This window comes from Centruroides vittatus, unplaced genomic scaffold (genome assembly GCF_030686945.1).
Source record: "Centruroides vittatus isolate TY-2023 unplaced genomic scaffold, ASM3068694v2 contig_474, whole genome shotgun sequence".
NCBI classification, from domain to species: domain Eukaryota; kingdom Metazoa; phylum Arthropoda; class Arachnida; order Scorpiones; family Buthidae; genus Centruroides; species Centruroides vittatus.
In genome coordinates, this window is record NW_027122266.1 from 3,531,227 (window position 1) to 3,557,673 (window position 26,447).

Sequence of the window (26,447 nt, forward strand, 5' to 3'; positions counted from 1 at the left end):
TTGTTAGGTTTCTATTTGTTAATATGTGAGAAATCTGAAAGTCAATTTTGCTTTTCATATTTGATTCTTAATTTCAACACTGCACTTATTAGTTTCTATAATCTTGCTTCTGAAACATTCAAAAGTCTTCATTCTTTCCAACTCTGTGGACCCCAGAGTGATTTGTAAATCAACTTCGCATTTCTTTCCTTTGAAATCCTCATTACATTTGTTTTCTTACTACTTATTTTTATATAGTATTTTTCTAGTAAAAGTTTATTCATTCTGTTGAGTATATTCTGCAGACTTTCTTTGGTGTCAATCAATAAAACTATATCTTATCTTATAAACAAGTAAAATGGCAAAGCAATTTTTGGGACAAGACTATGTCTCAGAGAGTGCAAGCAACGCATGCATAAATCTTGCACTCATGCCTGTTTGTAGAAACAGTCTCAGCATTTTGTATTTTCTTTTGACCCGGTTCTCAATCCCCAACTACCTACAAGTCTGGTTTATTTTATGTGCACATGATTTGGGCACCAAACACTCTGTGCCAAATTGCAATGCCTGACATGTACCTCTAAGGTGTGCAGCCATTGTGAGCAGTGCAATTTTAGACAAGAAATAGTCTCGTCAATTAGATATTCATTAATTTTTACTCCATCTTCCACCTCCTCAAGTGCCTCTCTCATCATCCACTTGCTGTATAGGTTAAACGCTAATGGTGATAGACTATATTTCTGACTTATTCTTTTTGTCAAGTTCATTCTCATGAGGAGGAACATGACAAAAGAGAAATCCTGAAGGAATCTACTCAGATTCCTCTTCTCTGTACTGACTAATGTTTTTTGAGTTTTATAAATTTGGCCAAAAATATTTATTAACTATATATCTATTCTTATGTTGCCTAATATTTTAAATAACACCTAGTGGTTGACATCATTGAATGATTTTTTATAATCAACAAAGCATTGAAAAGAATAAAAACTTTTATCTATCATTTTTTCACCTATTGGTCCTAGAAGTGTTATTAGTTCTCTACTTCCACTGTTCCTTTTGAATCCAAATTGTGTATTGCATGTCTCCATGTTTATATTTTGTTTTATTCTTCTATGTATGATATTTATCAGAGCTTTGGAAATATGACTTATTAAGCTTAATATTCTGTGTTTATCACATCCCTGTTACTTTGATATCTATATTGAAAGAGAATTTCAGTTTGTCCAACTTAGTTTGAGTAAATGGCCGGGGTTAAACACACAGTACAGGTATCAAATTAAAGTTTTTATTCTGTGGCTGATGCCACTGAAGAAATTTGAGAAAGGTGAAATTGTTTGTACCTTTTACCACTTTGCCACATCTAATGTTAAATCCATGGGACAAACACATTAATTTTAGCCTGAGCAATTTTTTTGTTTCATATTTTTCATTATTGTAAATAATGAGGTCAATAAATATACATTTCAGTTACTAATCCATTGTTTCTATCACCCTCTCCCAACTCAACCTTACCAATTCTCCAACCCCTCAAAAGGCTGAACAATGCTAGCACTTGCTACATGCAGATAGTTGATATGAAAATAGAACTTACCCAGTTAAACGTATTGTCTCCTCCTAGAATTTTATTGAAATGTCCCCTTAAAATACTTTTGACTTTTGCTCCCATTGATTTATGCAGATCTCCTTGTATCACATCAATTCTTAGTGCTTGCCTATCTCTCAGTCTCTTTAGTGATACTTCAATGACCTCTCCCTCTACTTTCTCTTTGAATTCACTTTCAGTTCTGTTTTGCTTTTGTATAGTTAAATGTTACATAGTTACTCCATCTTATTTTTTTATTTTTTTAAACTTTTTTTTAAGTATCAAGCACACTTGGAATAGTTAATCAACTATCAATATACATTAACTAAACAAAAAATAAATTTTATTGGACACAAATGACAATTTATCATCTAAGACATTACAATTAATTAAATAATTAAACAAATTTTCTAACATTTTATTTACTATTATATTAAAGTATAAAGTGACAATAAAAGAATGAAACAGATAAATATTACAAAATTAAGGGAAAGGCACAAAACAAATGTTTTTGGCTACTTTCAATGACTTGCATCAGGTCAAGCTGAATTCTATATCCTGCTAGATATAGAATTCTGCTTAACCTGATTCAAGCCATTGAAAGTAGCCAAAAACATTCCTTTTTAATCAGTGAATTGCTGAAAGGTAGGAGGAAGGTGTGAATATAAGCATATCTTTCATCTTTGAAAGATATGATTATTGAAAAAGTTTCTTCATATGGTGAAATTATAAATATTTTTTGATAGTTATATAAACAAAGTTCACAAAGTTGATTGATCTATCTGTTCTTGACCAAATGATCTTTCTTTTCTCTTTTTTGATGCCATGCCTGGGTTTGTAGGGAAGTCACCTTATGGTCTTTATTGAGGCACAGGTTTCTTTACTTGAGGACTTAGGTCACTGACAGACAAGCCATAAAATCTGCCACTTCTGGTTGCCAGTCTCAATGATCAGATGTCTGTTGTCCGAGTCCAGACATAATCATTCACATAACACCTTCCAAGGGAACTATAGAACTGAGTTTTAAAACTTGGTTAAGAGATCCAAAATTGTCCGGGGTCCTCATCCCTTTGTTTTTAAGAGAGTTGGTTGGCCCAATGACAGTCCAATCCGGAGCAGGGTCAGTAACTTGCATTCAGGTCTGCCTCAGATAGGATAACTGGCCATCCTGGTGCAAGGTGGCATGCTATGCTGACCTTCCCCAGAAAAACTGAACTACCCAAACAGAAAACAAAATTGCTTTGTCTCCATCATCTGTTAGGCCTAAACAACAATAAGTAATAAACATGCTGAAAAATTAAAACTAGATTACTTGGGATCTTGAGATCTGCTTTCTTTCAAAGAAACAATATCTCAGATTACATTAAATTTGATATTTTTCAGCATATCAGAAGAGAATATTTCTGAAGATGGACAATTGTTTTTTATTAAAGCAAAATTCAAATTCATTTAGTATATTCTAATTTTACTTTTTTAACCAGAATACAGTAGAAAATGTTTGGAACAAAGTGTCAAATGCATGAAATGTCTTAAAGACATTAAATACTTTTTCTTAAATATTCTATGCTGAATGGGAGTGCATCTTATATATTGTAAAATACAATAGGATATTGAATTTAAATCAGAATTCACATTTTATTACTTCCAAAAATTCTTTATAAATATCTGATTTTGGTATTTGTCAGTATTATCTATAGAATAGTGAAGATACCATCAATTGAAAAGTAATTGATATAAAGTGCTTCTTTCACATCTTGGCCATACATATTAAAAAGAGAACTATTTTCAGCAGAAATGTCATAATCTATCTTTTACTACAATAATAAAGAACAGAAAATAAGAAACAAACATCTTCAAAATGTATAGTAATTTAAAAACAAAACATGGTTCTGAGTTTTGATTACTAGATAATCAAAAGGAATATTTAACAGATTAGTTACAAAGTGTATAGCAAACTTTGATTATAAATTTTTGAATTCCATGCAAATATTTGCTACTGATTTCAGATTACACAATAATCATTAAAACAAACAAGAATTAAAATATTTTAATATGAAATAATTTCTACACATTTATCATATTTTAAAACAAATAACATAAATAATTGTAAGGTCAACTGAAGAAGTTTAAAAAAATTATTAAATTGATAACAACAGTGTATAAATTATTTTGATTACATATCACATATTAAGTTACGGTACAAAAAAAATATTTATTCTGTCTTCTAACAGAACACAGATATTACAGAAACAAATGCTATAAGATGTTAGTTTGAATTCAACATGAAGCCAAATATCTGATTTAGGTTTCTTGATTTTACATATACCCTATGGTTTATTGACCAATTGTTTGCTAATAAAAACAGCTCTAATTTAACAAATAAGTATAAATTGAAGGCTGATTATAAAATAATTGTACTAAATTTCTTTCTTGTAAGGTAAAAACAGAATTTTTTTTACTGTTCTCTATTTTAATCATTTAAAACTTATTTGTTGTTTTGCATATTCATTTTCCATTAAAATAAAAAAGTATGTGTATCATGATTGTTTTTTGAAAATAACTACCATATCTTGTGAATCAAAATTTAAAAACCATCAGATGTTTCTGGTGCACCCTGTATTATTATTTATTCAAATTTATCTTTGATCAAAATAAAAATACATATAGTACAGTTTATTACAGTACAACACTAATTGCTTTGTAATTAAACAAATTATAAGAGTTAAATTATATTTAAAAATATGATGAAATCACAGTATCTAGTGTTACATACTTTGTATGTAAAATTATTTAGCATTTAATTAATAGTAGTAGTAAAATAGCCAAATACAATTCTACAATCATTTGGCTTTAATTGATCTTATTTTTTGTTATTTTAAATATTGTGAAATTATCCATTAGCAGGACTCATCCATATCTAAATATGAATTAAACAATTTTATATAGAAAACATGTAATAATTCCAAAGTTTCCAATAAACTACTTTAATACAAAATTTTAACTTGTTTATAAATTAATTTCTTTTCAATAAAAAATGTAATATGCAAGTAAATAAAAATGATGATAAATATTAGGTAATTAATTAAATTAATTATTTCTTGTTTAGATAATCTTAGAATTCTTTGAAAATATTTATCAAGGAATGATCATGATCTAAGGAGTATATTTAAGAGTTATTGTAATAATATATTTTTGGAATAGCAAAATTAAATTATTAAAAAAAAAAAAAAAAAAAAAAAAAAAATTAAAAAAAAAAAATTGATTAATGTTACCTATGGTTCCAAGATGGCGGCTCGTCTGATTCCAGCAAATAGAGGAAGGGAAACAGTGGGGACACACATTCTAACCTAACCTATTCTAATAATTTTGTTGGTAATAATTATGGTAATTTATTAGAATAGGTTAGGTTAGGTTAGAACGTGCATCCCCACTGTTTCCCTTCCTCTATTTGCTGGAATCAGACGAGCCGCCATCTTGGAACCATAGGTAACACTAACCGAAAAATTTTTGAGTGGATTGTAGGCTGATAAAAAAATAGATGAATTGAGATTGTTTATAACAGAAGAGCAACATGTAGTGATCAGAAAAATAATCCAAGATTTATAATGTTACATTTTATAGAATATGTTGGAAAAAGTATTCTATGAAAATGTAACATTTAATTTATTTTATTAGTTTAATTAATATTGCACTTGAAGATTGCATATAAATTATTACATTTATTTCATATAGTATATGTGTAAAGTGTAATAATTTAAATATAAATTTTTCCATATATTTCAGTTAATAGAAATAATTACATTTGATATTGTTCAAATTGAGATTCGAAAAAGTATCATTTATTCTTGTAAAATTTCAAAATCTTCTCACATGCTTAATGTGTATATATAATCTAAAAAATAATATGTTTAGAATCAAATACCTCAGCCTTTTAATTCATTTCATGTTAGAGTTAAAAGCATTATTATTAATTTGATAAGAAAATAGTAAACTATTTAACAATAAATGTTTAAACTTTATTTTATTATTAACCCACAAAGAATAAGTTAACATAATCAATGTAATAAAAAAAAATTATATTTATTTTTCAAAGCATTACTAAAGCTATTGCATAGTTTTCCAATAAATGAAAAGAAAGGTAATGAAATATTAAGAAATCTTCGAGTGTCATAACAGAACTAAGAATAATTTTATGAGTAAAAACCTATAAAAATCACATAAATCATCCATTATTAGGTTACCCATTATTATATACAATACTGTATATTGATTAAAACACGAGTAAAACAAACATTCGGAGAAACTTTTTTAATTGTTACTCCATATGTTTTTAAATAATTTATACTCTTTTACTTATTTGGAAATTCGACTAAACTTCTTTTAAATGATTTATATCTTTTATGAGAGTAAAAAAATTAAGCGTTTTAACAGTTCCAATACAAAAATTACTAACAAGATGAAGAATCCAATGTGAGTCACGTTTTAGAAAATTTCTGAACAAATATTGAATCATTAAAATTGACCAAATATTTAATATTAAAGTTAAAATTCCATACAATCTACGTAATACTTACCAAAATAAATGCGATTATTCAATACGCGGCATGAATACGACTTCACTTAAGAATCTTGAGAAACAAATGAAAGAAAATACGATAATCTTCTTACCCGAATTTTGACTTTTAAACTTTTCTTAGAAAATACAGTTCTAGAGATTGTCACATTTCCAAATAATCATTACACACGAATGAAGTGATGCTTCAGTAGAAAACCGTAATTAACAGATGATTAACTAAACGAATAGAAATTCGTGTTACATTTATTTTGAAAACAAGACGAATAACAACCGCAATGGCGATTCTTTTTTAGTGAGGAGGGGCAGACCTATAGCACGTTCCATGAGCACTTTGTTAAGGTCACGATCGAAGTGCCACAATTGCTGCACCTCACTAACTATCTTAATTATCTTTCGTAAAATTTTAAAAATAAATATTTATAATAAAAAATATATTTAGGCTATCGGAAATTTTAATATTAAAATTAATAAAATAAAAAAAAATTCTTGAGTTAACCGAAAAATTTCAAATATGTTTGTATGGAAGCTTGTCCTGATACTATTAAAGAGAATCCGGTTATCATTTGTTGCGTCTTGCTGTTTGCAAAACATTAAACGTTTTAATATGTTATTTTCTATACAAAGCGGTTTACAGTACTTCTGTCAAACGATGAAGCAAAAATCTCAAAACGACACACAAAAAAAAAAAAAAAACACGCAAAAGCATCAGTATCGTAAAAGATCAGATGGACGAGGCAGTTATGACCTACCACTCTGGAGGATCCGGGATCGAATTCAGGTGGTCGAATAACTCCAGGAATATTTCGGGTATTCTAGGTGTCTGTCCCAAATATGCCGAATCCCGTCCCTCACTATCCGGTTATCGAAGGCCGGATGCCGAGCAGTAAAGGTGGCAGCCTACCGCTCTGGAAGACCCGGGATCGAACCTGGCGGGTCGAAAAATCTCCAGGAATTTTTCCGGGGGTGGTCCGTAGGGGTCAGGACCGGATTTAACAATCAGAGGCCCGTGGGCACAAATACAGCTCCCCTTTAAGAGTAGGCAAATTTGATGACTTAGAATATTTACACAAAATACTATACTTTCAACTATATTTCAACCAGGAAGTTGTAAATTTAATTTAAAAATAAGGTTATTGTAAACATACATGTATTTTATTGTGTTAAAGTAATTATTTTAATTTAATTGAAAAATACCTATGTAAAATTTTTCTCGAAATTTTCCGATGTTTCATAGGTTTTTCCCGTATTTGGTGTTCTCTGCCTGTGGCCCTTATGATTAGGCCACACTAGGCTGTTGCGGTAATAGAAAATTATGTTTAAACGTAGTTTTGTGGGGGCCCTGGGCACCGGCCCCAAATGCCCTTATGTAAATCCGGCCCTGGTCGAAATATGTTGCGCCCCGTCTCTCACCACCCGGCCGTCCATTGTTGGGTTTACCAAACCCACGATGGGCATGGAAAAGACTCTTAGTGTCAATACGTTGATTATTACAAAAACTTGCTTTGATAAAGTTGATATTTGTTAAAAAAAACTATGAAGTATTGAAACAAGAGACACAGTACAAGTTTTCTCAAATTTCGATAAATGTCCTAATATTGGACTGAATAATTATTAATTCCTGAAACTCGTTTTTAATAGAAATGTTTAGTTTCACTAACTCTATAGATTAAACATTTAAATTAGTATGATGTAATTTATTCACACACATTCTCTTGCTCAAAAGCATAGAATAATTTTTTGTAATTCATTTAAAATTAAAGTCAAAACACTAAAAACTTGTACGAGGGATCTTTTCCGTTGTCTTAAGATGCTCTACTTGCTCAGCACTATTGATAGTCAAGATTTCGGCAGTTTTGTGAAAAAATGAGTTTGGCAAATAGTTCGATGTTAAATTTAACCCACAGAACTACCTAATAAGTTAATCATACCATTTATCTTGGTTCCAAGGCTGATTACCTTAAGCAGGTCCTACTGTATTTCTATTTTCATATAAAATTTCAAATTATATGTCTGCAAAGACTTCAAGTTTATTAAACATTAATTAAATATCTGATGAAAAATATGCTTTTTCCGAAATTCGTTAAAATTTTATTAAAAAAATTAGTTTTTTACTTAAAATTTATTACTTTAAATAAATAAATTATTAATTCTTGCTGTATTCATTAACATTAAGATAATTAAAGGGGCAGGATTAACTATATACAGGTAGAGTACCTAGATATTAGAGTAGCGACATACGAGTCATCGCCGCCATGTTCTGTCGACTGTCATCACGTTGGTCTATGGGTTTACATTAAGAAATGACGATTTTTTTAGTTTAATACAGCATGCTTTATTAAAAATGCCTTATTAATTAAACTAAAAAAATCGTCATTTCTTAATGTAAACCCATAGACCAACGTGATGACAGTCGACAGAACATGGCGGCGATGACTCGTATGTCGCTACTCTGATATCTAGATACTCTATATACAGGGTTCCTACTCAAATTTTTGTTTGAAATTCCATGACATTCCCTGATAAACTTTGTACAAATTCTCGGACAGTACAGCACATTGACAAAATAAAACAGCATACGACTTACTATGCAAATATGCTATTGCTTCTTTGACCTTTTAGTCAGTTATTTTTTCTAATTAACAGTTACAGAATATATATAATTGCTGAATAATTAAAATTAAAAATAAAATGTTTTATTAAATTAATCCACAACCATAAATATACGTGACTTTGAAAAAAAATAAAAAGCCATTATTTATTGATCCACGTACAAAAGTATATATTTATTGAATTTATATCTTCAGAAATTTCCTGGACTTCATAAAATATCAATAAGATCAGAAATTGTTTTTATAACAAAATCACATAACAGATGGCGTCACACACGATTCAATTTACTATATCGTAGTTAAAAACACAAAAGTTATTTTCTAAATAAAATCTCGCAACAGCCGAGAGAGTTGCGGAACTCGTCGCTGGGTTTTTTTGACTATAAAAAGAAAATTAAATCGTTCGTTTCGAGCAGTAGGCCCATCACTTTTCTCCATTTCCGTACAAGAACAACTATAATATTTTGATTCCTTGGTGTAGAATACGTACACGATGTTTTCTTTGGGGCAGATAAATTCAGAAAATTCGCTTATTTAATTTATAAAACAGTAAAAAATTAATCAAATATTTTAATAAATTATACAATATAATTTCAACCTGGACCTGTAGCAAAACCTTTCGAATTCGAAAGGAGGCAAATATTTTCTTAAATCGAAAGCTCCGAGCAAGTCGGATCATGCTGGAAACGAAATTCAAGCTTAAAACCAAACACAGGGTAGCACTTCCATTTTTACCTACACGTGTTGAGGCGCTCGGTACCTTTGATTACCCTCGGATCGTAAAAATAAATGCACTCGTAGTTACATTGAACGTAATCTATCAGTTAAATTTTATATGACTTATATGTCCACACTGAAAAATTATATAGAAAATCTCACTAATTTTAATGTTTAAATCTGTTATGAAAATATTTCTCATCGTTGCTTTCTAACAGAGAAAGACAAGAATACAGTAGTTTATTTTAAAACATTTATTTTATTACTTGGATATGTTTTTATTGTTATACAACATTTTACTAGTTGAAATTTATATGTAAACATTATTGCATTATTTATAAAATTGTTTTATGCTTTTTCAAATGGTCGTTTACTAATTTCACATTCAAAAGCATATCTTAATTTTTCGGTAGCAATGACTGTAAGATCACTCGTGAGTGAGTTTAAAAGAGCCGATTTAACAGCATTATCGATCCATTGAAATATGTTTCCGATAACATTGATATGTACTTTTAAACCTGATAATTTTTCCAAAATAAATTCGTTAATCGATACTATATTGTTCTCTTTGTTTACTCGAAGATCCAAAATAACATTTCCATTATCCATAATAGCGGATAAATTAAAGTTCGTTTCTTTTTTAAACATTTTAAAAGTAGTATTATAATTTATATGAACTGCTTCTAAATCTAAATTCGCTTTGATTGTACCAGAATCAGAATTACCATCCACGACCACATCGTTTATTCTTTTAATATTGTATAAACCTTTTAATTCGCCATTTCTTAGACGAATTTCAATGGCAATTTCTTTAGAAAAAGGTAATTTAAGTAGGTGAATATCACGGTCTTGCATAGGCATTGATATTAAATCAGAATAATCTTTTAAGGATCTCAGCATTTTGTCAACATACGCATTTCCATCTTCTTCTGTTATATCTGTTTAGATAAATAATGTTAATATTAGATATAGATACAATAACATCTAATTAGAAGTAAATCATCTATTAACCAGCTAAAAACAATATGACTTTATAGTTTAAAATTATAAATGCTATCTTAGTTTAGTCAATGGCGGATCCAGAAGTGTATCCAAAGTCTGTACTAACTCAAAAATTAAATGTATCTGAATAATTAATGTCTCTTTAAACATGTGCAAGACGATTATATTGCGGATTGTCCGATAAACTATATTTGCTATCATAAATGTTTTTTTAAAAGCAACGTTTTAAAGATTGAACAAATAAATTTTACTTTATTGTCAACGAGGAGGGCTTAAATCCTTATAAACTCCCTCTTGTATCCGTCATTGAACATAGTCACGAACTTAATAAAGTAAGGTTATTTTATACTCCGTTAAAATTAAACTTTATCATTAAATTAGTGTATAATTAAGTCAGTTTATTAAAGCAATACAAAGAGACTTATAATAATCACATAAAAATGTCACTATTTAACGCCAAATATATATGCAGAAAATGCTCTCTAACTCAAACGTTTGTAACTCGAATATTTTTTTAACACAAAGAAAACGAAGCACTTGGTAGGTTTTAATGGACTAGCATAAGGATTTAACGTGTCCAACTTGAATTTCTTAACTCAAATTTTCTCAAGTTGAAGTTTTTCATGGTCTTCTGACACCGATTTATGTTTCTTTCAATTTCGCTGACTCGAATTTTAATGTTTATTCTATCCTAAGTGATGCTAATTAAGTTGAAAATTTTCAATTTTTGCCACCGCGGAAAGCAGAACGGTAAAAATAAAACAGGAAGGCCGTTTAGCAACGTCTTCATAAAGATCGTGTGGGACGATATCATTCGAACTATGGCGGTTGGAAAAGCTAAAAGGCTTTATTTATACGATAATATATTTTCATTTATACGCTATATCGCTATACGATCTAACTATTAATGTCAAGTAGGCGTACTTACTGCGTAAAAGTATTCGGAATGGCGTAAGCGTAATTTGGGTACGAAAGTATTCGATATTCCTAAATTTCAACGATTTTAAATATTTTTCCTATTTAAATTTTCGTTCTTTTGCTTTTTTGCGATAAGATCGCAAGCAAACTTAGAATTTTTTTTTAACTCTTCGCCCTGTGGGCACCTAAGAGGGCCTCTTTTAGCAAGAGCGATTATAGGTTCAAAGGCTCACAATGAGGCGATACAGGCGGTGAGGAACAGGAACCATTCCAAAAAATTCGTGGGGATTTTTCGACTCCTTCGGATTCGATCTCGAGTCCTCCAAAGCTGTACGCTGCCACCTTGCCTGCTCGGCCATCGGGCTTAAGCAAGCATTAAGAGCTACGGCCCTTTACTATATTTTGCTTAGGGGACCTGGTTTCACTACTAATGTGAAGTTAATGAATTTAATAGAGTTGAGGAACTTACCTGCCACAACACATCCAATAAGTAAAAAGACGAAGATACTTGAATTCATTCTAAAAAAATAAAAGCATTTATTTGAATTTAATTTATAATCATATCTTCTTATAATATATATATACAGTCGAGTCCGCATAAGTTGACATCCCAAGGGGAAGTGGAAATGTGTCGAGTTATCCGATGTGACGACTAAAGCGAAGTTGAAAAAAAACCACAAAACTACAATTAATAAAATACAGTAGTGCGTTATACAGTAGTATAGGCTTACAATACATTGTGTCCTCCATTTACAATTACTCTGTAGATGAAAAACTGAAAAATTCGTTTAGTGTTGTTTGTTTTGAGCACTTAACTGTCTCGACTTTCTTTTTCAACGATCGTGAACACTTTGAAAACATCATCTTCGCAATTGTCAATTGTTGGCAATTAACATCTAAGGATTCTTAATGCCTCTAGCATGAGAAAATGCAAAATTGGATTCTGGTGTGACGTTGATATAAATTGTGTATTTTCTTTTCGTTTATCTGTTATTATTTTATACATAAAAATACATAAAAGGTTAAAGCATTTTTATTAATATGTATAAATATATATATATATATATATTAATAATATTAATATATTATTGTATTATTAAATATATTAATTATATATTAATAAATAAATCGACTCCCACTCCTGAAAAAAATGAGTTCTCACCAAACGTGCAGAGTGAATTAATTTTTTCAGGAGGGGTGACGACTTATCAGAGTGTGGGACAGCAAAGGTATGTCGACTTATCCAGAGGTGACGAGTTAAACGGTGTCGAATAAACCGGCGTTTTTTAACATTAATGCCTATGTAAGTCGGCCGAGACCACAGAAAATTGACTACTTAACCGATGGTGTCGAGTTATCCGGGTGATGACTTACGCGGGCTCGATTGTATATAAATGAATGAAGATATTTGTTTGTTTGTTCGCTATGTATACAACTAGGCCAATTGCTACGAAGCTCGGCACTATGTTAACATACTTCAAACTTACTTAATATCATAAATATCATCTCAAAATATCAATTGGATTTTTATAAATAAATTAATATTTATTTACATTCGATTTTCTAGTTGTACTGTACACGTAGCGCCATCTATTGACAAAAGATTTAATAAAACAATAAACTGAAATTAATTCTTAAAATCGATATAATTTAAAAATATATATATTATATTCACTTAATTAATATAATGATATAACGCGAATTAGACACTCTATATCATTACTGCGACGATAGCACTCGCTTGCGTGGAATCGAAAGTGTTACCCTGGAAAAAGTCTATAGTGAATATACGAGTATATGAATTTAATTTTCCACATCTAACAACTCGGTTTTTTATTTTTAAATGTTACTTTCTTAGAATAATAAGTGCCCTCTAGTAGCCGAGTGGATAAAACTATGGAACACTGATAGTCGGTCGTGGGTTCGGGCATGGCCAACCAGTTGGTTACGTAGAGTTTTCCGAGATTTCTTCACGTTAGTAACACCTAAATAGGGACCAGTTTCCCATAAAAGTCTTCTCGAAATGCAACATTTGAAAAAACTATATGTGATAAACCCTGACTTAAGATAACGTTTTTAGTTATATAAATCAAATGCTATAATATAATATAATAGAAGAATTAGAAGTACAAAATAATCTAATAATCTTAATGTTTGTTGTTATTTTTTGCCCGGGCAACGTTGGGCTTGTCTACTAGTTATTTATAATATACAATTGTGCTATTTTTTATTATTAAAATTTTAAACTACATTTTATATATTTATTGAAGGCTACATTACAAGGCTGACATACAGGAAATCTTCTTTAGTTCGAAATTTGAAGGGACGAAATAATCGCGACAGCGGGATAAATAATACAGTTACGAACTAACGGGATTTCGTACTATCCGAGTTCGAATTAAGGACGATTTCCTATATTTCGGCAGAATGTAAGTTACTTTTTAAGAATACAGCACAATCATGATTTATTCATCTATTTTTCTTAAAGAGTGCATAAATATTGGTTTGCGCAGATGAAATTCAATTATCTCATAGCAATATATTAGAATTTGTTAAAAGAAATTCCGTGAACATGGCAAACAAATATCAATGTGTAATTTTGCGATTTATTTCGCAAAGATAAATTTAAAAATTAAAACTTTTATTAATAAATTTTCAAAGAATATTTAAATATATTATTACTGTAAAATAAAAGTCATTTTCTTAAAAAGTTTATCTAAAAGTTATTTGTTTAAAAAATAAAAATATATATACATAAATTTTATTTTGCTTAAACTTAGAGAGATGTTTCAATTTTAATAAATAATAAGATTTATTTATTTTAATGATTTATTTTATAAAATTGCATTATTTTAAAATCGCTTAAAACATGACTGTGTAAATCAAAACTCTACTGTATACAATTTGTAGTTTTTGCTTAAATATAATTTAAATAAATTTTGTATTAAAATATTTTTTTGTATGAACTTAATTATGATTATGGTGTAAATTTAACAGTACAGTATTTCTTTATTGTGTTGTATTGTATGAAGTTTTGCTATTTCTATTACATTTAATTAAATACAATATGTTAACAAATACTGTATACAATATTGAGAAAACAACAATTTGTAACAACATTCTAATAAAATATTTAGATGTAATAAAGTTTAAAAGAAAAAATAATATAATTAACATTTTAAAAAGATTATAGTTATATTTATTGTAGTTGCTTAAATCTTTTATTGTTTAAAATGATTTCATTTTATGAGCAAATTTTCCTTACGTAAATTTATTGCCAATTTTTGTGTAACAATCTGTAGTATAGTAGCATTGTGGTGCTTATTGCGAAAAACATACTTCATTCAAGTAAAATAATTTGCTTGTGAAACGTATAAAAACAGAAAGAGATAAAAAATATATAACAGTAACGTCATATCATCGCAAATAAAATTCAGTTGTGCAGCACAACGGTTTGGACTGGAATTTAAGAAACATTTTGCAAATTTAAAAATACAATTATCATGACTAATTGTTATTATTTATACATACAGGATCTTCACATTACAACACATAAAGAAATGCGTGTTTTAGATAAAGTAACTAATTGTATTAAGTTATTTTATCTAAATAAATTAAGTTACTTTATCTAAATCTTTATGCAATAATATTTATATACAAGTATTTATTAATTTATACATCTTACGAAGATGATTTCATTGTACACTATCTGTTATATTTTTGTAAAAAAATTAAAAAAAACACCAAAAATATAAATAATTAAAAAATGATAACTTACCTTTAAGCACTTCAATAAAGATATACAGTATGTAAAAAATACTAAATCATCAAAATGTGATAAAAAATTAAAACAATTTTAGATTATTAATTAGTGAATATAATATATATATTTTTAAATTTATCTGTTTTTTTGCGAGAGCTGACAGTTGTTTAATTTATCAATTAATGTTGATAATGTGTGATATTCCAGTGAAAATTGTTATCTAACACCTGTGCATTAATGTTAATATTCTACATCTAATATATATTATTCAATTTCCCAATGATTCATATTAAATAGTATATATATTATTATTAAGCATAGGATATTTTTAGTATCAGTTGGTATTCTGTACAGTAAAAGTTTTCTCAGTTATTGCGATTTTTCATATAAACAACTCGGATTGCGATCTCGTCCTTTGTTTGAAAAAATGAACTAACAAAGATGAGAAATGAAATCCTTATTCATAATGAACAAAATTAAAGCCGGTGTACCACTTTAGTTTGCTTTTTTATTTGTGGTTTTAGGCTATTTACCGCTCAGACAGCACAAAAAGGCCAGGTCATCACTTTAGTGTCGGCTAAGTGAAGCTGTCCAAGCGGACAGTTTATAAGGGTCCGGCTTGGTGTTAAAGCCAGCTTCGTTGTTTAGCAAGTCGGAATAACTGTACTCGAAAATAGAATACACGAAAATTTACAGAATATTTCAAAAGACATCAGTTGTATGTACAATGAAATATTAAAAATGTTAAAACTTTCTAAATCGATTTTGGAAAGTCTAACCAAAAAGAATACCAAAAATATTAAAAATTAGCAGATAAGCCCGGTGTTGCGCGGGCAAAATATAAGAACAAAAAACATTAAAATGAAAACCATATAAAAAGTTCGGTTATTTAGTTTAAACCATTGATATGTTTTTATAAAAGTTTATAAAGTAATTCCTGGGTTTATGAAATGCCTGTCGCAGTAATTGTTATACCAGGCGTTATTAATAGTAAACTACAAAATGTATTTGGTAAAACCCATTTTAAGAACATTATCAGAAGGCTCATAAACTCCTAAATAGCGAGTTTTTTAGATAATTATTAAAATTAGTTTGGTTTATTTGGTTACAGCAACGCGACACGTGAACGATCTTCTGGGGATGCCTCTCTGAAAGACTTTCTAATGGAAACTGGCCCTATTTAGGTGAAGAAAACTTGGAAAACTCCACGTGGGTAGCCTGTTAGTGATGTGTGAACCCACGACCAACTACCGGTTTTTCAGAAATGAAAAAAAAACCCAAGTTGTTACACGTGGAGAGTTAAATACTTATATAATCTTCACAGTGTAACTCTGTACTTCACGCAGGTGTGCTATATGTTACTTGTCATAATGATGATATGGGTATCTACTTTGCGTTATACCATTGTAGCAGTAATTAAGTGAATATAATATATATATCTTAAATTATGTATTGTTTCTATCTATTTTTGTATGAATTATATTTACTTCACTTATTTTTAATTTTTTTGCTAATAGATGGCGCTACATGTAAATCCAGCAAATTCATTATAGACAGAAATCAATTCATATATACAAATCCCTAAATATTTTGGGCTAGTATGTACGACGTTATCTAAGCTAGCATTTATGTTAACGGAACTGCTAAGCTTTGAAGCAATTGGTCAAACGGCCTAGGAGTTTATAGCGAACAAACAAACAAAAAAATTATTCTCATTTATACATATATATATATATATATATATATATATATATAGACAATTTTAAGTAAATTATAAGTAAAAAGTTAAACATAAAAATTAAAAATAAGCATTGAAAAAAAATTACAAAAGCAAGATAACAAGTATAGAAAATATAAAATAAAAAGGTTGAACAAGAAGTTTAATTTTCCAACAAATAAAAAAACAAATGAAAGGAGAATAATGTTATGTTTAAAATATAGAATATTAATATACTGTAGTCGCAATGCATTAAAAATTCAGCAACAAGTTGTGAAACTTTCCCATTAACAACATTTAGAATTGTGGTGGCTGTTATGATATTTTATTAGAAAAACTTTTAATGTTATTAATTATTATAAAATGGAAAAAGGCCTTAATTTTGCAGACAGAAATGAGTTTTGTCAGTATAAAAAGTTGTAAATGCTAATAACGAAAAAAATCTTCATTGAGCCCGATCCTATTCGAGATATGACATATGACCCACTCTATTTTCCCATCCCCTTGACCTTTAACCAGGAATAAAGCAACTATAAAGTTTTATCTAAAAATAATATAGCAACGAGTTACTTAACTTTTCCGGCGGCATTTGGCGGCGCCATCTGTTAAGATATTTTATTTTAAAAACGTTTTATATTTTTAATTATTATAAAATGGTAAAATCTTAATTTTAAGGGTATTAAGGGTAGGAATGGTTTTATAAAAAAAAAAAAAAAATTGTAAATGCTAATAATGAGTAAAATCGTCATTAAATCTGACCCCACTCGAGATACGACACACGACTCTCTTTATCTCTTCACCCCGTCGATCTTTGATCACCAAAATTTAATAGCGTCAATCGCCCTAATAAAGAAACCTCCCTGCAAAAATTTTAAAAATTTTGGACGAAAAGCACTGGAGTTATTAAGCTTCAAACAGGGTGAACAAAATCGTGCCCTCACACACTAACATCCATACATACAGAAAATATCCCTCCCCGAATTTTTTGCATTTCTCGATGTTTCAAGATCCTCAGAGTCCAAAAATTAAAAATCTTGGGGATCATTTTTTGACTGACCGCCGTACTTTCTCTCTGTTATATATGAAACAGAATCGAAATATTAAAAATGTTTGTTTGATCTAGTATAAATAATTACACTTTAACTAGAATATACTGTACACATGCAATAAAAGATATATATTTCAGATAATGTGTGGGAACAGTTCTTATGCTCATATGTTTATCACACGACCACTGTTCACACTGTTGTCAAGTTTTAACATACAGTAATCGAGGTAAGCGTTTATGGGACCAAATTCAAATATTTAATATTGTTTAAAATTATAAATGAGTTTTTAATATTTTAGATGCTACTTTTATTATTATTTTTTCAATTGGCTTTCAGCACTTTAACTCCAGGTGAGAATTAATTATAAAAATTCTATAAGGTGAAATCTGTAATAAATTTTAATATAAGACGATTATTAATTTTATGAAACTTTTTATAAATTATTTTTCAGCTTTAATTGTAAAACGTAATCCCAGTGATCCCGATTTCGAAAATTACTTGCATGAAGTTTTAAATAATTTTCGATATCAAATGAAAGAAGGTATTCCAGAAATTCATGTGCCTTCTTTAGATCCATTAAAACTCTACAACATTAAAATTAATGTCAATGAAAATACTGCGAAAATAAAACTGGATTTTCATCAGGTACGCAATCGATATGAATAATATAATTCTTCTTATTATTAATTAATATCTTATAAGAATTTGTTTAATTTATCATTAAATATTATATTTCTTTTTCAGATTATAATATCCGGCTTGTCTCAATTTCAGATCCATGAATTAAAAGCCAGCTTAGATAAGCTTTACGTTAATGTCCATTTGCAATTGCCTTACTTAATGGTGAATGGGAATTACTATCTTAACGGTACTGTTATGAGAATTTTTCCTTTACGTGGAAATGGAAAATATAAAATTGATGTTACCGATGCTAAATTAGATGGAACTGGAAAAATGATCTTAGATAACGATGGTCTCCGATTTCATCAACTGAAACTTTATTTAAGTTGGGGAAAGTTAAAGCTAGATTTTGAAAATTTATTAAATGGTGGTAGTTTCTCTAAGACAATTCAGAAAGTAATTCCTGTAATAGGTAAAGGATTATTCGATCATTTTAAACCAGAAATTACAGATTTAATTGAAAAAGCGCTCATTAACGAAGTAAATAAAGAATTAAAGAAGCCGGAAGTTCGAGAAATCATCGAAGGTCTCATTCCAACTGATAAGTAACGAAGCAGTATTACTATGATTATATTTCCCGTGTTTACTTAAAAATAAATTTTATTTTGTTATCAAATCAAAAAAATTGTGTAACTTATATATATTTTATAAGTAGAATATTATTACATTGTATATTTAAAATAGATATTTTAAATAACTATAAAAACGTTCATAATCAATGAAATAGTTTCACAAATGACAAAGCCCACACCTTATAACACCTTTACAGCTTTACAGTTTCATGTTCTCTATAGTCTTCTGTCGGAATTACATTATATTATTTTAAAATAGCTTCTCATAATCAGTTGTATATAATTAAATCTATAAGTAAAATAGCACATGTACTTGAAATATTAAGCTTAAGACTTCCAAGTAGAAATAATTTTTTTATATGAATGAAAACTACAGGCAGACATCAAAATTAGTTAGCGCTTAGCAGATGCACAGGGATGGGAATGAATCACCTGGTTGAGCGCTTTCATTGAAAACGAAAAAACACAGCTTATACAATTTTCTCATAAATTACGTTTCACTTAAAAACTGGGCGCCGTGTTCTCCAGCCATATTAAACTGAATTTTGATAAAATCACTGAACATTGGTAGTTTGGTCACGGGTTTAATCTGATCAGTGGGCTAATCATGTAGAGTCGCGCGGTTTTTCGGCACTTGTTTAACACCTAAATATGAGATACTTTTTCATAGAATCTCCCTTGGAAGAACGCCCAAATACTACGTTGTCTTATTCCATCAATCTAATCCACTCGAATACAACAAAGAAAGAATAACGACAATTTTTAGATTATACAAGAAAACATATTTCTCTGAAAGCAGAAAGATAAAATATAATTAATTTTACCAAAACTTAGTTTCCTGTTTCGACAGTATATTACAATACAGAAAAGTATGGTTACTCTAGAGCGGGGGTGCGAACCTATAGCACGCGTGCCCAAAGTGACACGTTGGGAGAATCAACTGGCACGTATCGTGTCATACGATTACGGTTTATCATCCATCTTTTTAAATATTCCTTTCGGTTTTTCATCTGATCATCCTTTTTTTTAATCGACTTCTGTTCATTTCAATTCTTTAAAATATCGTTATTCGAAGTCGAACCTTTGACACGCATAAATATTTTTAAAGATAATTATGCTCACTATATGGCAGGCGGACACAAAAATAATAATATGTTCGAGTGGCCGAGGAAATGCTTTCTCGAGGCAATTCGTTCTTAAAATGAATCAATACGGACAATGAAACATGGATCCACGCTTTCGACACCGAAAAGCTGAATAATGAAGCAGGTGAAGCTCGAAAGGTGAAGCGAGACCGAAAAGCCCATGTCAAATTTAGTCAAAAATCAGGATTATGTTGATTGTTTAATTAGATTGGTGTTGTTCATCACGAATTCTTTCCGACTATCCAAATTGTCAACAGAGAATGTTATATGAGTGTTTTGCGTCGTTTGCGTGAAGCAATTTGTAGAAAACAGCTTGACTTGTGGCGAGAAAACTCATAGATTTTGCACAATAATACACCTGTTCACAATGTTCTTGTTGTTAGTGAAGTTTTGGCCAAAAAATAAATATGGTTTTGCAAACTTCGTACAGTAGAGCGTCGATAAGTGGAACGTCGGTAAGTGGAATGGCCGGAAAGTGGAACGATTTTCAGTCGGACTGTGTCGTGCTGAATCGAATGTTTTTGATACTAAATTTACTTCTAAAGTATAATTTTCATGTTTTTTTATATTCTTTAATATATTTATTTTGTTTGTACAAAATGCAGAAATAATTTTTAACGATACGATAGCCTCGATGATTATTATAAAAATTTTCGTTAGGCTTAAAATCGACGAAAATTCAACACGAAGCGACACGCAACGGAGAAAAATTCAACAGGAAGCGATACGCAACGGAGAAAAATTTGAACATCAAACAGGTTAATGTATTTTTTCGTACAAAGTCGGAAACTGGAACAAATCATTAACTGGAAGGACCCCAGTCCCCAATTGGTTCCACTTTTCGACGCTCTACTGTATTCACCAGATTTGGCTCTATGTGACTTTCCTGTTTCCTCGACTAAAATTTCCACTTCGTGGTCACAGTTTTGAATCGATTGATGCCACAAAACAAAACTCGCAGCGAGTCCTGAAAGGTTTCACGAAAACGACTTTAAATAATGTTTCGAGGATTGGAAAAACTTGGCATGAGTGCGTTTTAGTGGGAAGGGATTGGTTACTTTGAAGGGAACGAAATAAAGCTTGATGAATAAATTCAAATTTTGCGTTATATTGAACCATTCTTGATACTTTTTGATCACAGGAGTTTGTGTTAAATTTCACATTTTTTAAAAAAATCTTCGTTAACTTATACATTTAAAAAAAGTAAATGTATTGTTCAAAACACAATACGATTTTGATATGCATCAATATTCTATGCAAATGCATGTTAAAATTATTCTTTTAAAATAATATAACTATCTCATCCATAGAGCATTTACTATATCTCAATATTGAATTTTGTAAAATCTTATGTCTAACCTTAAAGAAATTATTTTTAAAAGTTTAGACTTTTTATTTTATATTTTAGTTTCTTCTCCAATGTAACAACCACTTTTTTCCTTTAGACATAATTTTTTATGGCATTTACTTTATTTCACAAATGTTTGAAGATGAGTGAAACTCAGCGAAACAAGAGTGCTGAGTGAATAATAACTCGCAAGATTACAATGAATTTATTAATTAACACGTTGACTTTCATGAAAAGCCCGGCCTTTTTTTCAAAAGGAAAGTAGCAATTTTTTAAAATTGAAAATCTTAAAAGATTAGAAAAGGTTCAACAAAATATTAAGTAAATTTAAAGAACACTTCCTTGGAATGCATAACAATAAACATTATATGCCGATTTATAGAAAATAAGTCTATATCTGTTACACTCAGACAGGAATGTAATTAAGAGATCTTTGATTTTTTGCATTTACAGGCTTTCTGTATGTCTATCTTTCTGAGACAGGGATTGTATTTTATAATCCGGATAAACGGGGTTCCACTGTATATTAATTTTCATTAATATACAGTGGAACCCTGTTTAATAAACTATAACATTTCATTTGTCTATTTGTTTGTTGGAAAATTAAACGTTTTGTTCAGCCTTTTTATTTTATATTTTCTATTCTTGTTACTTATTTTTGTAATTTTATTTCAATGTTTATTTTCAGTCTTTATGTTTAAATTTGTCTTTTAATTTTAATACATTTTTTATTTATAATCTACTTAAAATTGTTTTCAATATTTTTTGGCTAGACATTTCGAAATCGACTTAAAAAGTTTTGACGTATTAAATATGTCATTGTGCAACCGATATGTTTTAAAATATACTGTAAGGCTTATGTTGTTTAAGAATTTATTGTCTAGTATGGCAGCTTTATCAATATTATTATTCAATCGCATTACACATTTATATACAGCTCTATACTTCAAGTCATAATATATCATATACAATTAACATAAATTTAACATATTATCTTTAAACTAATGTCATTTCTTCTAGAAAATTATATCAAAATTATATGATTTCTTCAAACATTTACATTTCAACCAACAACCTTAGATACATACTTTTGAAAACGTTTTAAAATCGAATTATTAATAATATATAGTTTTGTAAGGGCATTTTTTTAAATATTGTAATTTAAATCAATCTCGAAATGGATAAAGTTTGTTAAAACATGTCATTTCTTCTTCCAGCTTCATTTTCAAAAGCCTCTCTTAAATTGTGCTGAACCATCGAAGTAATATCTTTTTTCAATATATTTATAACTAATGAATTAAATGCATTTGCTAACCATTTAAATATACTACCAATGTCTTTTAAAATTACTCGAAAGCCACTTAATTTTGTCATAAACAGATCATCAACGTATACTTCCCTAGATTCTTTAATTACGCGAAGTTTCAAAATAACCTTGTTATTATTCATCAAACCAGTAACATTGATAGGCTTCTGTTCGGAATTAAGAAATATAAATTTAACTTTATATCGTACTTCAATATCTTTGAGATCTAAGTTAGAAATAATTAAAGTTGAATTTCCTTCTTCTTCTATCTGGACATCATCATATCTTGATATATGAGATAACCCGTAGATCTGGCCTTCTCTTAACAGAATTTCTGTCTTCATAAACATGAGTTTTCTAACGATGGGAATATCGTGGTCAGGGAGTGCCAAAACTTCTAATTCTGCATTCTCTAATGCCGATTGTATAAAACTATCCACGTAAGCATTGCCTTCTTCGACTGTAATATCTAAAAAAAAGAAATTCTTACTTATCAGCGACAAGAATGATATATGTTGACATAAGAAAATTATGTAGAAAGAGCAGAAATCTTATATGATGCTCATAATATTCATTTAAATAATTTGAATAACATACCTGCCAATACATTTCGGCAAACGAATAGAAGGAATATAATTTCAATCATTTCTCTAACTAGAAAGAAAAAGAAATATACATACTTAAATATATTTATTAACTCGTGAAATAAACGGCTATATATAAATAATTATAATTAATTGTCACATGAAAATATGATCGAAAATGTGATAATCTTAGCGAGGTTTAATTTGAAATATCTTGAAGTTCTTATAATATTAAATTTCTAAAGCAGCAGTATTTAAACTGTTAACATCTAATGAATTCTCATGTTGGAGTATTATTTTTCTTGACGTTAAGCAATAAAGTTTAAGGAAATAAAAAAGACTTCAACGCTTTTATAAATAATATAGCTTTTTAAATTAAGGTATAGTTTACAAATTTTTAATTTTCAATATTTTAAATCAAAATGAAAATTTCTTATAAATATCATTGCGAAAACCTGGAGTTTCTGCGAAATACAGTTCGAATACCACTAATCTAAATGTTTTATATTCATTTGAAATGCATTAACTATTGAAAAGATTTAATTCAACCTTTCTAGAATATTTATATCTTATTTTCTTCATTTTTCTGTCTTTTATATCAAAATATTCCATGACTTTCAAAAATGCAAAAACATCAGCATAATGCACTGAGGGATGTGGGATCGAATATAGACGAAGAATGCAGAAACTTTTCATGAGCGCTCTGTGATATAAATTGACTTGCTACATTGATGGGTAATTTACCATCAAAGTTTCGTAAACAAATAGATTTATTCTGTTCAGTACAGAGTATTATCTTATCTGATCTAATCTTAAAATCGTTTGTATTATTCTATTTATATTTGAAATTATAACTAACTAGCAGGTAAGCCCGGCGTTGCTCGGACAAAAGTAACGATAGCGAAGATTAAGATTATTACGTTATAGTCACAAAAGAAAGAGAGTAATTTCATCAACAAACTAAGTATTTCTAAAGAAAGATCGAATTTGAAAATTGAATATTGTAATATTGTTCGATTTTCACGACGTGTTCTCATTATATCGTTCGATTTTCATCGAATGTTCTAAAGAAGAAAAGTCGAGAAAAACCGAACTAATCTGTTTAAATTTGAAAATAGAATATGTTCTAACATATTACTCTTTTTCTTTTTTTTTTTCTCCAGCGTTCGTTTTTCCTCCATCTGCGTCTTGCACGTCGCTTTCTCTTAACACTTTTATTGTTACGTAACACTTTCATTGTTGATGGAAGTGTTAAGCATTAATCCTGTCTCTCTCCCCGTGGGGAGGAATTTCGAAAAATCTCTTCGTAGTGTGCGTTCTCGTGACGTAACCTAACTATGTACCAAATTTCAACTTTCAACTCTTAACCGTTTGGGTTCTTAAAATTTCCATTATTACTTCACACTTCCATTGTTACTTAACACTTCAATTGTTGATGGAAGTGTTAAGACTTAATCCTGTCCCTTTCCCCCGTGGGGAGGAATTTCGAAAAATCCCTTTTTAGTGTGCGTTCTCTTAACATACCCTAACTGCGTACCAAATTTCAACTTTCAACTCCTAACCGTTTGGGCTCTGCGCTGATTATTATTATTATTATTATTATTATTATTATCAACTCGTCTCGATTATATATATAGATTAAATGCTGCATTTATTTTCGGTTATTTAAAAATACTATATGAATCGATTTAAGTGTTATATACAATAATTAAAGCTTACCTTCTTACTACTTTCGAAAGAATAATTTTAAGAAATAAGAGTTTAATTAAATAATTATGAAGTGAAAGGGTATATATATAAGCAGATGTGAATTAGACACGTGATTCTTAGTTTATCAGTTTTAGAAATCCCTAGAAAATGACATGTGTTTAAAATTTCGTAATAATATGTATTGTTAGTTGTTAAATAATGATAAGATATAATTAAAAATGATAAAATTAATGATTAAAATTATTTTTATGGCTTCTTTAAGCTATTTTGTATCAATATGTTGTTGTCTTCGATTTACATAATGATGAAGAATTCTTATGCAGAGATATTTTTGCTATTGATAATTCACGTATTAAACTATAAATTCGTTCTTAGGAATACAACATTTATAAAATACTGTAGTTTTTTAGAAATACCTGATTGTTAAAATTCACGGAGAGAAATGCATGTTTTTATAAAAATAAAAACGTGCATTAAAACAATTACATTTTTGTAATTGTTTTAATGCAGTTTTATGATAAAATTCACTAACAAATGATGGCTCTATGTGAAGGCGAAAAGAATACGATGTGTAGGGTCTCGCAAATTTGGTAATATATTTTAGTATTTAAATATAATTGTATTTTAATAGTAGTATTAATTATATAAACCCGTCTGGGCAGTTCTGCCCTTAGCACTGAACAAGCTGGGCCCTTGTTCCGGGCTCGTTCTTAGGGACTTTCTCATCTTGTAAAAATCAAATTAATTTAGTATAATAGTCGAGGTATGAAATTTTTGAACATATTGTAAAAACTATGTTACTCTTATAAGCAGGACCAACGAAAGGGAGGGATTTTAGACCCGGAGCTGGAACACGTAGAAGGGGGTCCGGACCGGCAATCTATTATTATTCTAAAGCGGTAACTTGAATTTAATGATAATTATTCTACGAAAATAGAGAAACATTTGTTGAATAATTTGATGGTAAATATTATTTAATTATAAGCCAAAATATGTATAATAAATTGTTGGATACGTTCCACTCTCACAAAGTTTTGTTGCTTTATAACTTCGCTAACAATCACCACGTTTCTGGAAAATTATCTGTATACAATTTAAGTAAATTGTTTTATTATTTCCCTTTTGTAAATTCCTTTATCGTCAGATTAAAATTTTCTTTCCTATGCAAAATATATGTCTTATAATTTTA

The 26,447-nt window shown here is 29.2% G+C and overlaps 4 protein-coding genes across 4 annotated transcripts in view; 1 reads left to right on the forward strand and 3 right to left on the reverse strand.

Moving 5' to 3' along the window:
* LOC136977812 (fibroblast growth factor receptor 2-like) overlaps nucleotides 1-6,500 on the reverse strand; it is a 57,054-nt gene extending 50,554 nt beyond the window's left edge. The window contains exon 1 of the mRNA XM_067273389.1: nucleotides 6,136-6,500. The gene's annotated coding sequence lies outside the window, so the exon portion shown is untranslated. The remainder of the gene's footprint in view (nucleotides 1-6,135) is intronic.
* Nucleotides 6,501-9,711: 3,211 nt separating this feature from the next.
* LOC136977716 (uncharacterized) lies at nucleotides 9,712-14,673 on the reverse strand. Its single transcript, XM_067273265.1, has 3 exons — nucleotides 14,649-14,673; nucleotides 11,853-11,902; nucleotides 9,712-10,401 (listed from the first exon to the last, which is right to left on the reverse strand). The coding sequence occupies exons 2-3, from the start codon at nucleotides 11,899-11,901 to the stop codon at nucleotides 9,812-9,814; spliced, it is 639 nt and encodes a 212-aa protein (XP_067129366.1). The 5' UTR covers nucleotide 11,902; nucleotides 14,649-14,673; the 3' UTR covers nucleotides 9,712-9,811.
* A 3,339-nt stretch (nucleotides 14,674-18,012) lies between these two features.
* On the forward strand, nucleotides 18,013-19,218 carry LOC136977756 (uncharacterized). Its single transcript, XM_067273305.1, has 4 exons — nucleotides 18,013-18,138; nucleotides 18,211-18,262; nucleotides 18,364-18,557; nucleotides 18,657-19,218. Exons 2-4 carry the CDS (start codon nucleotides 18,211-18,213, stop codon nucleotides 19,140-19,142), a joined length of 732 nt encoding a protein of 243 aa, XP_067129406.1. The 5' UTR covers nucleotides 18,013-18,138; the 3' UTR covers nucleotides 19,143-19,218.
* A 3,341-nt stretch (nucleotides 19,219-22,559) lies between these two features.
* Nucleotides 22,560-25,354, reverse strand: LOC136977717 (uncharacterized). The gene is made up of 3 exons (XM_067273266.1): nucleotides 25,268-25,354; nucleotides 23,562-23,618; nucleotides 22,560-23,433 (listed from the first exon to the last, which is right to left on the reverse strand). The coding sequence occupies exons 2-3, from the start codon at nucleotides 23,608-23,610 to the stop codon at nucleotides 22,850-22,852; spliced, it is 633 nt and encodes a 210-aa protein (XP_067129367.1). The 5' UTR covers nucleotides 23,611-23,618; nucleotides 25,268-25,354; the 3' UTR covers nucleotides 22,560-22,849.
* Between the last annotated feature and the right edge of the window lie 1,093 nt (nucleotides 25,355-26,447).